Consider the following 14,760-nt stretch of genomic DNA (forward strand, 5'->3'; position numbering starts at 1 on the left):
TACCATTATCGTCTCCATGTTAACTACAAAAATGTGAATTTGTGAAAATGGTGATGTCATGCGCATTATGTGTTGAGTCTATAAGGGCCTAGTGTTTATTTACAAAGTGACATCGCCAACTACTGGCCTGACATGCATAATTCAACGTTTTTAGTCACTTTTGTGGATCCATGTGAACGGGGATCATTGTGACAACTTTGTCGTGTGTGCGCAAAACGTTTCAAAAACACAAAGGAAAAACATTTCTGTTTTTAGTACATCGTTGTCGTGTAAACATTAGCTTTGTGATATTATTACATAAAACCACAAAATAGATCTGTATTTTTGAAATATAAAAAAAATCCATCCAAATATTTCCTCAGAGCAAAACTGCAAATATTTTATTATTGGAAAGTTTTCAGAGTTTGTGTCTTTAAAACGAGTCAACTTTGTCTTACTGAACTGGATCTCTTACTCTTAATAAGCTGATGGTATTGCTATAAAAGAAGTCCATTTCTTTATTTTTCTTTAAGAATTCTTTATATCGAATACAACCTACTTAATCTGACGACTTCACCACAGACAATTTAAACAAATTGCAGTTTTTAAAAATAATAACTACAGTATCTCGAGGTAATTCCATGAATACATACTGTACAATACTTCCCTGAAGTTAGGTGACGAGGTCCCGTCAAGAAGCTACTACCACTACCTCAATCACACACAGATGTTCTGCTGTTGTCTTTTGAGTGTAGAATCTTTACTACCTCAATCACACTTTGATGTTCTGCTGTTGTTTTTTGAGCGTAGAATCTATTTCTCAGCTGCGCTATTTCTCATACCTGACACGACTCCCAAGTTGCTCTTTGTAGAAATGAAGTTTTATTGACGGCCGGGAGATCACTGGCCACAACAACCAAGTAAGTCTCCTGAATAGAAAGATACATGTACATTTAAATCATACAGTTGAGTAAAAATCAATGACACAAGTCGTCTCCACTGTGATTTGTTCTGGTGATTGGTTAGTAATGATAGAAACTTTATCAAATGTTAGTTCTACTGTGTTAAGCACTTTTTGGGTAAGTATATATGGCCTTTGACCTGAGCATCCTTAGTCTGTATTTCTCTGTACATTTAATGTTGAAAATACCCTTTACATAAAATATTTCTATCACAGACTCTAAGAAGTTTATATTTTTTTCCATTATAGACTAGCTTGAGAAATTTTTGCCACAGCAAAATGCATCAGATGGTCAGTGAACTGGTTATGAGTCTGAGAGTCTCATTTAGACCCTCTCAGAAGATCTAAATGCTTTGCTCTCTCATTCCTTCTTATCTATCTTATCCTTGATGCCTCCCTCATCCCGACCACAGTTCCTCATCTGACCCACCAGTGGTTGAGCGTGACATGAACTGACTGCTTCAGGACTTTTAATCCCAGGTTGTCCCGCCTCTCCACTTAGAGGTGAATACAGGCCGACACTCCTCCACAGTGCCCAGGAGGATGCTGGGATTGTTGCTCTCTTTATGTATGATGTAGTTCCAGTCTTTGAAATGGGATGGGTGCACTTTATGTCATCCCACTTTACACAGACTGAGATCACAGCTAAAAATAATAGAGCCATTTCTTCGCTCTCCCCTGAGGTAGCGCACACTTTATGAAGTCGTTTTGTACAAAAATACTGTAGTTCTTATTGAGGACAGTTGAAAATATCTTTTTTATTATTTGTTCCCATCACAATAGCAATGTCGTGTTATATTTTTAAGGCCATCGTGCCTCGCATTCGTACGCTTGTTGCCATTTGTGTTGCAAATTATTTAGTCTGCTAGCAGGGTTTTTTGGGAAAAAAGAAAGCTTGTCAAGCCTGCAATTTGCAGAAGTTCCAGATCTTTTAGGAAGCTTTTAGGAAGTGTTCCTATATCTTGCTTTCATGTCCTCCAACTCTCCAAATGAATGTACTGGTATGCATGAGTGAGCATGCTGTGACCTGACAGCGTGACGGCCGCTTTGCTTGCGTCTCTCATCTTGTCCCATTATCGGTGTCTCTTTCTCTCTCTCTCTCTCTCTCTCTCTCTCTCTCTCTCTCTCTGCCATGCACAAACGTACCCTCTCATTTCCATTTTCCTTGTGCTGTAAGATCGAAATTTCTCGACTCACCTCGGTCTGTGCTAATGCTTGGCGCCTTGAGACCAAGGGTTTTATTCATTTATTCATTTCGCCACCTGTATCGAGGGATGCACTCGCAGGATGCGTCATCAACCAACCTGGACCGTCGGCGGTGGAAAGAAGCAAGCTGACTTGTTGATCTCTTAAGAACTTTTCTAATGGCACGACTTTTGGTTTGCGGCGTCTTTAATCTAGAGTGCATAAATGCCCTGGGGTTTTGTTTAGAATAGAGAAGGAAAAAGTGAAATGTTGGGCCATCATCAGCACTTTTAATACACCCACTGCCTCGGAACCTACCGGTGCACTCATCCGAACAACATCTTGCTTCCTCAAGCTCGTATGTGTGTGCGTATAAGCGGTTTTGTGTGGACATTTTCCACGTGCTGGGATACAGGGCTGAACTATGCAGAAAACAGATGCTGGACAGCTGTGGAGGTTGAAGATCTCTGGCACTGCTAGTCTTGGATTCCAGTGGGAGAGGTGGATTTCAGACGAGCCTTTGGTGTTGTAGAGCACATTTACCCTATGGCATTTCTTTGTGGTGTCAGCAGAGGTTTCCGCGGTGACGTCGGTGAGTACCACCGGGGATGGTGACACTGGGAGAATGAGCGATTGGATGCTGAAAATAGGCTTTGGCTAATACGGTTAATTAATATCCTGCTGTGCGGCTTTGTTTTCTCTAAACTGTCAAATCTGTCAGAATAGGGATGAAATTTTGGTGTGAAAATGGCACGTTAAATGTGGAAATTGTGTTCTCTTGCAAGCTACTTTTTTTAACCCAAGGAAAGAAAAAAAAAAAAATCTGCCTTCATATTTTTTTCTGAAGGTCTTTGAATCATAGACAAATGCATATTCAGTCATTCAAGCTATCCAGTCAGGCCTGGATGTCATCTGCATAATAAAATATGAAGGATCCAAGATGCGTGGCTGAATAAGCTGATTGGTTGGCTAGCTGAGCTTTTGTGATGTTTGATTGGTTCCTCACAAGACTTCTCACATTTGGCGCTGGTCTGTCATGCTGTGTATCTGTCTGTAACAAAAGAAGCTAGATTTTTATGTTGCTCTTAAAATGTGAGTGGTGCTTACCTATGAAAATGTCTCTGTCATGAAGGTAAGGTCATTTGTGGATGAAATGGAGTTCTGAGTGGTTCATGGTTCTGGTTTTTCTGATCATGTAATCTGATTTGAAAAGTCTAATCTTAGAAAAGTAATAGCACAATAGTTTTTGTCACCGCTCTTTTGTACATTGTTTTTTTTATTAGGCTTTATAGCCTCTGAGTCTGACCTTGAGTTTGTAGAAAGGTGTCATATAAAAACCTAAGAAACACTTTACAGTAATATCACATGATTAGTTAATGCAATAACTAACATGAACTAACAATGAACAGCATATTCTTACAGCAACACCCTTTGTTAATGTTAGGTAATAAAAAAGTTTGTGTTAGTTCACAGTTCATTAACTGTTAACATATACAACTTTTGATCTTAACAATGTATTAGCAAAGGTTGAAATTAATATCTACTAAGATTTCATAAATGCTTTAGAAGTATTGTTCACTGTTAGTTAATGTTAAATTAAACCGTATTGTATAGTGTTACCAAAGCTACTAATTTCATAATGTGCATAATATTGAGATGCCTCAACTTACTTAGGCATCACAGCATGTATTTAATATTAAATAAACTATTGGTTTTGGTGGGTTTTTTATAATTAAATCTTATTACAATTATTACAAATTCTGAATAAACTGGAATATTCCTTTTTGTGACGTAATGTTCCTTCATTGTACGTATTTTTGTTCTGCTTTTTATTAGATTTTGATTCCCAGATGTTTCATTATGGTCTCTAGCTTTTTGGACCCTTCTGTATGTTTGTTTAGCAGGAATGTGCAAATTGAATGAACTTAATTTGCATAATTTTTCCAACTGTGACTTGCTGGATATGTGTATAACTGTACAAATATCTGTCATCTGCATCTGATATGTGTTTTGTCAAATAGGAAGGTTACAAAGGCTTGCATTCCCGGTGGTCTACGTTCAGTTCCTTATTGCACATGCATCTTGTCTTATGATTCCTGTACCACCTTATTTCTGAGTGTGTGTGTGTGTGATCTGCACATCACAAGCACTGAGACTTTAATTAGGAGGGCTGTGTTTTGTGTGATGGTGTAACCTAGACAGGTGAGAGCCACTTTGATTCACACCTTCAGCTCAGATGCCAAGATGAGCCTCTCTCGCTCTCATTCATTTTGTCTCTCTCCATTTCTGTAACCCAGATTCAGGAAAAAATCGTTGAGATCCAACGGCTTTTGAACACCACACATTTCGCTGACACTGAAATTGATTTGTATCTCAGTCTCAATAATTTGTGCCAGACACTGACAAGACGGTGACATTTAGTTGAATTTCTTGGTCCGAACCAGAGTTTTATTCCACCAAATATTTTATTCAGTTTTCTAACAACACTTTAATAGTGAGTAAAAGGAAAAAAAATGACCCCGCTTCGGTTGACTTTTAGCCGATTTGACGAAAGCCAATTATTAAAAGTTTGCATGAATTGAAAATTCACCCTATTTTCTAAAATGCATGTTTCTGATCTTTGAGAATGATTCATTCATGCGTTTCTTTTTAATTTATCAAAATGTCATAACTCTGATCCTATCATGAAATGACAGACTTTTTCCTGGCAACGTATGCTACTGTAGATTTCTCCAATCATTTAGTCCGCTTAAACTCCGCCTCTGCAACAGTTATTTTAGTATTATATATACTATTTATAGTATTTATTACTTTTTTGAATTTATTTTAAATATTATATTTTCAGTTTTCATTTTAATTTAATTTAATTTAATTTAATTTAATTTAATTTTAATTTAGTTCTCATTTTATTTTAAGTTTTGTTCATTTTTAGGAATGCACAGATATAAAAATTTTGGTTGATACGATAACCGATAATTTTTTATATTTGAAAGCCGATTACCGATAGAAATCTAAATTTAAGTTTTTATATCATTTTTGAGGGCCTGATTACAAAAACAAAAGTCTTACCATTAAAATCCATGTCCCAAACACACAATTATAATGTTCTCATTATCATTTTTATTTAACCTATATGACAGACTTGCGCTGAAAATGTTGCAGTGAAGGGATTCTAATCATATTTCAAGCTATTCAAAACTATCATTTCAAAAAGTGCCCATCTGAAGTGTCTCAGCTGAAGGAAATAATCCATTATTTATCGGCCACATTTTCTTATAAACGATAGCATTAAACATGTACTTGTATATCGGCCGATACTGATATGGTGGCCGATATATCATGCATCCCTAATAATTTTACGTAATTTTTTTGTCATTTTTATCCGTTTTTGGTTTGTTTATTTATATTTATATATATATATATATATATGTATGTATGTATGTGTATATGTATGTATGTATGTATGTGTGTATGTATGTATGTATGTATGTATGTATATGTGTGTATGTGTGTGTATATGTATGTATATACATATATGTGTGTGTATGTATGTGTGTGTGTGTGTGTCTATATATATTTTAGTTTTTGAGATTTTGTTTATTTCAGTTAATTGCCAAGGCAACATTTCGAATTTATAACATTTCTAAACTGTTTTCGCACCAATCAAAAACCATCCCAACTTGACACAGACTTGTTCCACAGCAAAAGTGCTAGTGTGAATACACTCTAAAATGCATGAAGCTAAACCAATCCATGTTGCAAACTTGTTTTTTTCTTTTTTTTTCAATTATAATTTTACAATGAATAAAAGCAGCAGCATCTCTTCTAAACGACTGATGAACTGACGAAGGAGCGAAGCCTTGGGCTACTGTATGAAAAACACCCACATGCTGTTTTACACGTCTGCGTAGTAAACGTTCATGAAATGCTTTGAAACTTTCAAGTGTAGGAGAATTTTGCATCTCGCTGATGGATTATTCTTGCTTTTCACTTCATGAAAACAAATAAATCTGCTCCCACGCTCTCGCCCGCGTTGATTTTCCGAAATAGCGCTATAAGCGTGTTTGAAGCCGATGATCAGATTTAAGATAGAGGTAAACTTCATCCCATGATGCTTTCAGCTCTGAACCTGCGGTAAATTCATAGAAATCTGATTCCTGGATGTGCCAATAATACATTTACTGACCCCTCTGTTGGTCTGATCATCACTTGCATCAGTAATATCTGACAGTTGTGAGGAGGCTGACAGTGACGTCTCTACACACCAGCTAGTTCATAGACACTGTGGGCTTACAGTTCTATGCATTTTAAATGAGTCTGTCTGCTCTGGTCTCTGGGGAGATGCAAGCAGTCGGGCTGTCGTCATAGTCGGCGAGCAGTGCCAGTCAATAGACCCTTGTTTTATGCAAGAACTACCCAGCAGATTGTATTAGAGGATGGAGGGTATGTAAGCTCGATTGAATCTTAAATTCATTTCAGATCTATTGGCAATGTAAATGCCAGTGTCAAATCGACTTGTTTGTCGAAATAAAAACAAACTGCTGCTGCTGCATATACATTCCCTGGTTAAAAAAAAAAAAAAATTAATAAGGAACAGGATATATATTTGGTAGATATAGGAAATGTTTTGTTAATAACAGTCAATATTTAGCAGATGATTTTGGATGTTTAATTGTGGATTCTAGTTTTGTCTGTTGAATACTTTTGCTGTCATCAAGTGCTAAACTAATTTTATACTGTACATAATGTTTAGAGTCTAAATTCATAAGCACCACAGCATTGATTGATCATCAGAAAACGATTTATTTTAGTGTTATTTAATGTAGGCTATTGTATTTTTTATTTCATTCAATATTCTCGGAGATTCTTGGGCATACATGCACACACACACACACACACACACACACACACACATATTAATTTTTTTTGTGACAATGTTCTTTTTACTTTTTTTTTTTCTGGTTTTGAATCCCTGATTTTTCCATTTTGCTCTCTGACTTTTGGACCTCTCTGCATGTTTGTTTAGCTGGAATGCGTTTTTCTAATTTCAGCTTCATCTCCATGAGTAAAAGCACTCTTTCATGCTTTAATTTCGCATAGTACTTTAGCTTTAGTGAAGAGCCTATTCATTAATTGAACAATGTGGTGCATTTGATTGGACACAGAAATGCCCCAGGAGTTGCTGTTAACTGACTGAAGTAAATGGAGAAGACTTATTTCCCATCCCCTGTGGTCTTCAGAAGGTTCCTCTTAATTTTGACCTCCCCTCATTTCCATGAAATGACTTATTAATGAAGGGGTATTTTTAATACAGGCTGATTCAGAGCTTCTTTTGCCTTTGGTTCAGAAAGAGGCATGAGTGGGATGTTGCTTTCATTTGGAGCTCTCTTGTGTTCAGCCCATTGACCACAGTAAAGTCAAACTGACCATGACGGTTGATCAAGAATAAATTGCCCATCAGACGCTCGCTCTAATCTCTAGTGAAACTGTCAAAAAAGCTCATGGATCATAATACGTATGTCTCATTTATATAGTCTGTTTCTCCATTCAAAGGTAGCTCTGTATACCATTTAAATACATTTAAATTGTGTATAGGGATGTCCCGATCAAGTTGTTTGTGCCTCCAGTCAAAGTAATTTAATAATTAACAACTTTAACAATGTGTGTGTGCGCACGTGTGTGCCTTACATTATTATTCAAGACTTCATCTGCATATAATTACCATATTCATATTGAAGTCAAGACATATTAAAATATGCAATGGTGCATTAATAGTACTAGAAAGCCAATGATATAATCAGACTTAACTTTTTTTCCCCGCCAGCATTCTCTCAAAAAAAAATTGCCAGTCAGAGCAATCATTTTTGGTCATATTCATAGCCACCAGAATGTTCTGTATGAATATGTAAACGGCGAACGTATCAAAAGAAATAACAGAGCCTCTGCTTTTAAACAAAAATAAATTATTCTAGCTTTCATTCTTTCTTTTTTTTTGTCGGATCGAATTCAGAACGATGATCAAAACATAGATTGAGTAAATCGAGACACTCCCAAAGCTTGGACAGTCCTGTACCTTTTTCGTGGGTTCGACATGTGGGAAACATTAGGCAGTTTTGATTTACGTATATATCACATTAGCTTACTTGTGTGTATAAGCAACTTCTATCCGCTCCTGGTTTACCCAGATGATCAGATCTTCTTCTTTGCTTATTTTCGGATCCATAGATGCTTTACTATTTTAGAACAGCGCCCCCTACCGCATGAAACATGGATTGCCTTAAAGCTTGTCAATGGCAGGGTAAGAGTTAATAACTGTAATGTCTATCAGCAGTGTAATATGTTAAAGGGGGGGTGAAATGCTATTTCATGCATACTGAGTTTTTTACACTGGTAAAGAGTTGGATTCCCATGCTAAACATGGACAAAGTTTCAAAAACTAAGTTGTACGTTTGAAGGAGTATTTTTGTTCCAAAAATACTCCTTCCGGTTTGTCACAAGTTTCGGAAAGTTTTTTTCGAGTATGGCTCTGTCTTACGTAAGATAGGGCGGAATTTCCTTATATGGGTCCTAAGGGCACTTCTCCGGTAAGATCACGGCCGCGCGCGCACTCGTAGACCAGAGCAAGAGAGTGAAAGCAGTTCGCCATCAAAGCGCCCTGCCCGGCTTTTGGGAAGTCAATGTCACCAAAGAAGTGTGTTTTTGGTTGCCAGGGCAAGACAACCCTGCACAGATTCCCAAAGAACCCAGCGTTAAGGAACCCGTGGATGGAGTTTGTTTTCCTGAGCATAAACGGAGTTGTGTAAGACTTTTGTTCCCTGCATTTCGACGATTGTTTTATAAACAAAGCCCAGATCTACGGATTTGCAGATCGTCTAATGCTTAAGGATCGAGCAGTCACAATGATAAAGGTTCGCGGTCGTGCGTTGGAACCGGACGGTGAGTAAAACTGTTTGTTGAACAAATGTCTCTGTGTGTTGTCACTAGCTTGGCGCGTTAGCACAGCTAAGCTTCGCCCACAGGGCCCGCCTCCAGCCGCTCGGTTTTTTCCGGAAAGACTCGGTACAGCCTATCTTTATGTAAAAAATTTAATAAAACAAAATACTTTTTGGAGATATGAAGGATGCAATATTACTCTATAGGTACTCAAGATTAAAAGGGGTTTGAGTGAAAATGAGCATTTCACCCCCCCTTTAACTTCTACATACTGCTTAACTCCATACTAAATGTAATGCATTAATACTTAGGGTTAGCTTAGTAAGTTTGTTCAGATCTTTAACCCCAGCAAGAGTAATAGCATGCCTCACCAAGCCCTACTAGTCATTTCAACACACTGCAGCCCCCTTATGTTCATAAATGATGGGATACAGTATGTTCATAATTATGATCCTTTCCCGTATAAATATCCATCAACACACAACACGGTCTCTTGGGCATCTACGTGCATCTCCACATATGCGGGATCTGCTGCCCAGTCTCGCTGTGCTTTGCCACTGCAGTGAAAGTAAACAGTGCTCAGTGTGCCGTCCTGCTGTTCTTTAAGGGCTCCATTATGACGGAACTCCCACTGCTTTTGTTCAGTATTCCACGGCTCTAAATCAGAGCACACAATCGGATGGCCACAGCTAGAGCTGCTCACACTGATGCACTCTGAGTGATGTATGGTGACACCATACATCACAGATGGGAGGGTCTCTGTTCTCTGCTCAACATGTGTGTTTGGCAGGGGAGTGCGACATGTTGTTGAGAGTGTCTGTGTGTCTTTTTGAGTTTGAGTATGTGCGTGAAGAGCTGACAGCCTCAGACTCAGATGATTGGTTTTGAAGGCTATGTGTCTTTAGAGAGCGTGATGGCCATTGTAATAGCTGTGCACGTGGAAGCTTCTGGTGAAGAAAGCCAGTTCACTTTGGTGTCTTTGATTTTGTGCTTGCATGTGAAAAAACAACGTGGCTTTGCTAATGAAAACCATTGTGTGTGGTTTTCAAATGTCTTGGTTTGTTTGTGTTTTTTCAGATGAAGGGCCCTATACGAAACACTCCAATCCCTCCAGGCCACCAGATGGCGCTCTGGCCATTAGGAGACAGAGTATTCCAGGTACAAAGCACAATGTCTAACCTGTCACTTTTTTATTTTATTTGAAGGTGTGGGATAGTCTGATGCTCAAAAAAGTGACTTGTAACCAAAATTGCTGTGTACGATTATCGACAGAGAAAATAATGACCGTTTTATGCACTTGACCATGCTAAAAAGGCTTATCATGAATTTTTCACATTTTATTTGTTTTAAAGTAAGTGTTCATCTACCTAGATGCCATCAGTAATTTTGTGCTTTAGTCATTTTTATTTTTAAATATTTCTATTTAGCTTTATTTTAGATTTAGTCATTTTAATTTCAGTTAGTTCCCAAAACAACGTTTATAATTTTCATTTTGGCTTCAATGAATGAAAACATTGTTTTAATTAGCAATAACAACACTGGTTGTTACTAACTTTACCTTTTAGTATTACAGTCTTACACTTTTTTTTGTTTTGTTATTCTTTTTTATCAAGATCTGTACTTTATTTAGCAATTACTATCAGTCAAAAGTCTGAATGCTGAATTTGACTGAATTTACTTTTGTCATGATTATTGAAGCCTTCATACCTAGAGACTCTGCTTAAAGACTTTAAATGAGTTGTCTAGACATTAAAATGTGTATGCATATCACTTTCTTTACAAAAATAATATTTTAGTTAAAATTAAATGGATGTCTTTTGATTGGTTCCTGAGGCTGAATCTATTCAAAGAGGTGTGTGATCTGAAGAAATATAATCTAGTATTGATTTGACATTTTCACAACAAGAATGAGAATGTTCGACTGGTAGGTAGTGTACATAATATGCCGAAGCATATGCGACCGGTTTTCCGGTAATGTGACAAGATGAACAAATTGCTTGCAGTGCTCACTTGTGTTCACTTATGACTCGTCACAGAAACCCAGCACCCCTTGTGTTAGTTGAGATTCGTTTTGAAGCCGTGCTCATTTCAATGCTAGAGGTAAAAAAAAAAAAAAAAAAAAAATGTCTCGGAGGGTGTTGAAATAAATTCCCTGTATAATCTCTCAGTTCAGAGCTCTAAGCACATCAAACCCATCTTCAGAAGCGGTTAGCGTTTAGCATGACGGCTTTGGGGCCTTGTGCCCACGTTCTGATGTAGCTTCGCGCCGAAGGCACAGGGCTCTTTGGACTGCCGTATTAAACCATCCATCTGAAGACAGATTAGGCGAAGGCTGTGACGTTCCTGCCGAGATCGTTGTGATGGTTTTGCTGGTGAACGTATCAGAGATGGTGGCACGTCTCATTATGCTTCCTTAGAAAATCAGTTTCTGCCAAGAGTGGGATTAGAAGCTACTGTCACAAAGTACTTCACATATAACGCTGCAGGGATGCGACTGAAAATTGTAAGGGGAAATACACAAAGGTGATGAAATTGCATCATTTTTTTTTCCGTTCTAGATTTGCTTGATTGGTCGTTCATGACTTGCTCAAGTCCTGTGCCTTATGTAACAACAATTACTCGCTTAGAAATTGATGATATTCTTTGGTACATTCTTTTTAATGGCCATTCAAATTGTCCTTAAATGATTTAGTACTCCAGACGTGCTGAATATGAGCCATTTATTTTAATCCTTCAAGCACTACATCACCTAAGTGTATGTCTTGTTTTACTGAGAAAGAATGAATGCTAATGAGTTGTTTGTATATAAAATTCAAATTAAATTAAATGAATTCAATTAAAACACAAAATGCTGTTTGCAAAGTGAAGCTATGTGGTTCAATAGAGTGGAGTGGCAAAACGTTTTTCTTGCTTGGACTCTCCAGAGACTATAAATGCAATGTTAAGTGGAGATATCCTGCATTTTTAAAGTGTTGCTTTTAAAAAATATATGCTGGAGTGGTGGGAAATAAATTCATGTTGTGACTGATGATGAATTTTGTGCTGCACCCTCAACCTGAGACTATTCATGAATTCACTGATTCCTGTTTAGAATTTATTTGAAAATGTTCTTGAATTTGAATTGAGGTAGCAAACAGGACGCAGATTTGTAATTTGAATTTGAATCTAAGGAAGTAGAATTAAAATACAGTAAATGTATGTGCTGGAAGTAAAGTTTTTACACATAATCCCATGCTACACTAACAATAAAAATGTTGATGTCATTTTTCTTTTTAAAAGAAGTATCTTGTGCACACCAAGACTGCATTTATTTAATCAAAAATACATTAAAACAATAACATTGTAAAATACTATTAAAATTTTAAATAAGTTTTCTATTTTAATATATTTTAAAATGTATTCCTGCGATGGCAAAGCTACATTTTCAGCATCATTACTCCAGTCTTCAGTGTCACATGATCCTTCAGAAATCATAAGCTCAAGAAATATTTGTTATTATAAGCAATGTTGACAACAGTTGTGCTTAGAAACTAATTCAAGATTCTTTGATTAATAGAGGGTTCAAAAGAAGAGTATTTATTTAAAATAGAAATATTTTGTATCATTATAAATACCTTTACTGACAATTTCATTCAATTTATTGCATCCTTAATCCTGAATAAAAGTATTAATTTCTTTAAAAAAAATCTTGACCCCAAACTTTTGAACAGTAGTGTACAGTACATGCATCATATGAATTTGTTAGACAACTTTTTGTTGTAAATAGACAAATATGTGTTTTTTTGTTTTTGACAGTACTGAACAGTATTGAGAATTAAGTCTTAAGTTAAGACTGGAGGAACTGTGTTGAATTTCCTTGAATTGTAAATTCCTCTCATTAGAATTCAAACGACAGTTCAACATCCTTTAGAGAAATCCAATTCTACATTCCAGTTAATAAACAGAAAGTGAGCCAAAGGTTAAATTCAGAATCTTTCCCGAACCTGCAATAAAAAACAGAAGCAAAACATAAAGATAGCTCGGCTAGAAAAGCATGATGATTTCATTTCAGATTCAACAAGTATCCTCCCTCTCCCCAAGATTATATCTGTGTTTTTGTAAGCTTCAAAACACTGCAAAATAAAGCTGAGAATTGCTGAAGTCTATCCACTCTTGCACTGCCACCGATCTCTAAGCACATTTAAATCTCCTTGATTAGTTCTCTGCATTGTTATTAATATGGATGAGGGAGGGGATTAGCAAATTGTTACCTGGAATTTTGCAAATGAATCCACCGGGGGTCGTGTTCTCTAACTGCTTATAATCACAATATGTTTTAAGAAACATACAGGGGAGCCGAGGCCTGTGGTGCTGGAGCGTCCCAAAGCTCATTGGGCTGCTGGTGAAGAGATACAAACACATCATTCATGTATAACCTCAATTTCCTGCTACAACGCTAGCTCTCGCTTACCCTGGATACACGTCCCCTGGCATGCGCATCTCTTTTTAAATGCCGTGTTAGCATTCATTGGGCAAGCTCGAGATGAGTGAGAGAGACAGGCTGCTGACAGATGAGCTGGCTGTGGATGGCATTGGGCCCTGGTTTGTGAGCTGAAAATGTTGTTGCATCAAAGTGATTCAGCACTTTCAGAGGCGCATGTAATGCAGGGTGCAGCTGCAGAGGCGTCTATTCATTTCACCTGAGGTCTGTTATCAAGCTGTCCGAGGAGGGAAAGTTTAATGGAGGTTGTGGCTCATTGTAAGTGCTGTTTGTGGTGCTTTCTTGTGAGCAGAGTTTCTTAGGGAAGTTTAGGCTGTTTTTGTCGCTGGGTGTTTCTTCAACTTTGGGCACTTTTATGTCCCTGGGGTTGTTTATTATTACATCTAGCAGGTGGTCACATTAAAACGGTCTTGAAAATTGTAAAATACCTTATTTTTTTTCCCTACACCAATACTTTCAATGATGTAAAAGAGAGGATAGAATAAACTATTTCAAATTTTCAAAATGTACTGTGTGAAAAATGTGTTTAAAAGTTTGGGGTTGGTAAGAGTTTTTTTCATGTTTTGAAAGAAACCACTTATTCTCGCCAAGGTTCATTTAGTTGATTAAAAATAGAGTAAAATCAGCAACATTGTGAATGTTTTCTATATTTTGAAATGTAATTTATTCCTTATGCTGGTTTGATGCTCAAGACACATTTCTAATCAATGTTGGAAACAGTTGTGCTGATTATAAAAAATAAAAAAATAAAAAAATCATTGTATTTTTTCAGGATTCTTTAAATCAAAAGTGCAAAAGAAAATCACTTATTTGAAATATAAATCCTTTGGGACATTATCAGAATCAGAATCAGAAAGAGCTTTATTGCCAAGTGTGCTAACACACAAAGAATTTTTCTTGGTACTGAAGCTTCCAGTGTACTGTACATATACAAATACAAGAAACATAGTGATACAAATTCTAGGAAAAAAAAAGTACAAGGTCATAGTTGGGTTTAGTCGGTATAAACATTTACAGATTATGAACATATTTACAATATTTTGAATAGTATGAATAAATATAAATATCACCTGAGTTTAGAAGATATTGCACTAAACAATGGGAGTATTGCACTTACAGGCATACGCTTGGGAGGTATGTTAACTGATCAGAAGGGAAATGGCCTGTTGGAAGAAACTGTTCCTGTGACTTTTATACTTCTATTTTATATAAGAAAAAGAAA

The 14,760-nt window shown here is 36.8% G+C and overlaps 1 protein-coding gene across 23 annotated transcripts in view; it reads left to right on the top strand.

Annotated features, from left to right (window-relative positions):
* Window positions 1-14,760, top strand: part of grip1 (glutamate receptor interacting protein 1) — a 248,060-nt gene that overhangs the window by 162,838 nt on the left and 70,462 nt on the right. For 21 of the 23 annotated variants that reach the window (XM_079868988.1, XM_079868981.1, XM_079868978.1 and 18 more), the window contains exon 2: window positions 10,136-10,216. The exons of the other annotated variants lie outside the window; for them this stretch is intronic. In XM_079868988.1, coding sequence (XP_079725114.1) covers window positions 10,136-10,216 — 81 coding nt within the window. The remainder of the gene's footprint in view (window positions 1-10,135; window positions 10,217-14,760) is intronic. 23 annotated transcript variants of the gene reach the window in all.

Source organism: Squalius cephalus (assembly GCF_949319135.1).
Source record: "Squalius cephalus genome assembly, chromosome: 4".
Lineage (NCBI taxonomy): Eukaryota > Metazoa > Chordata > Actinopteri > Cypriniformes > Leuciscidae > Squalius > Squalius cephalus.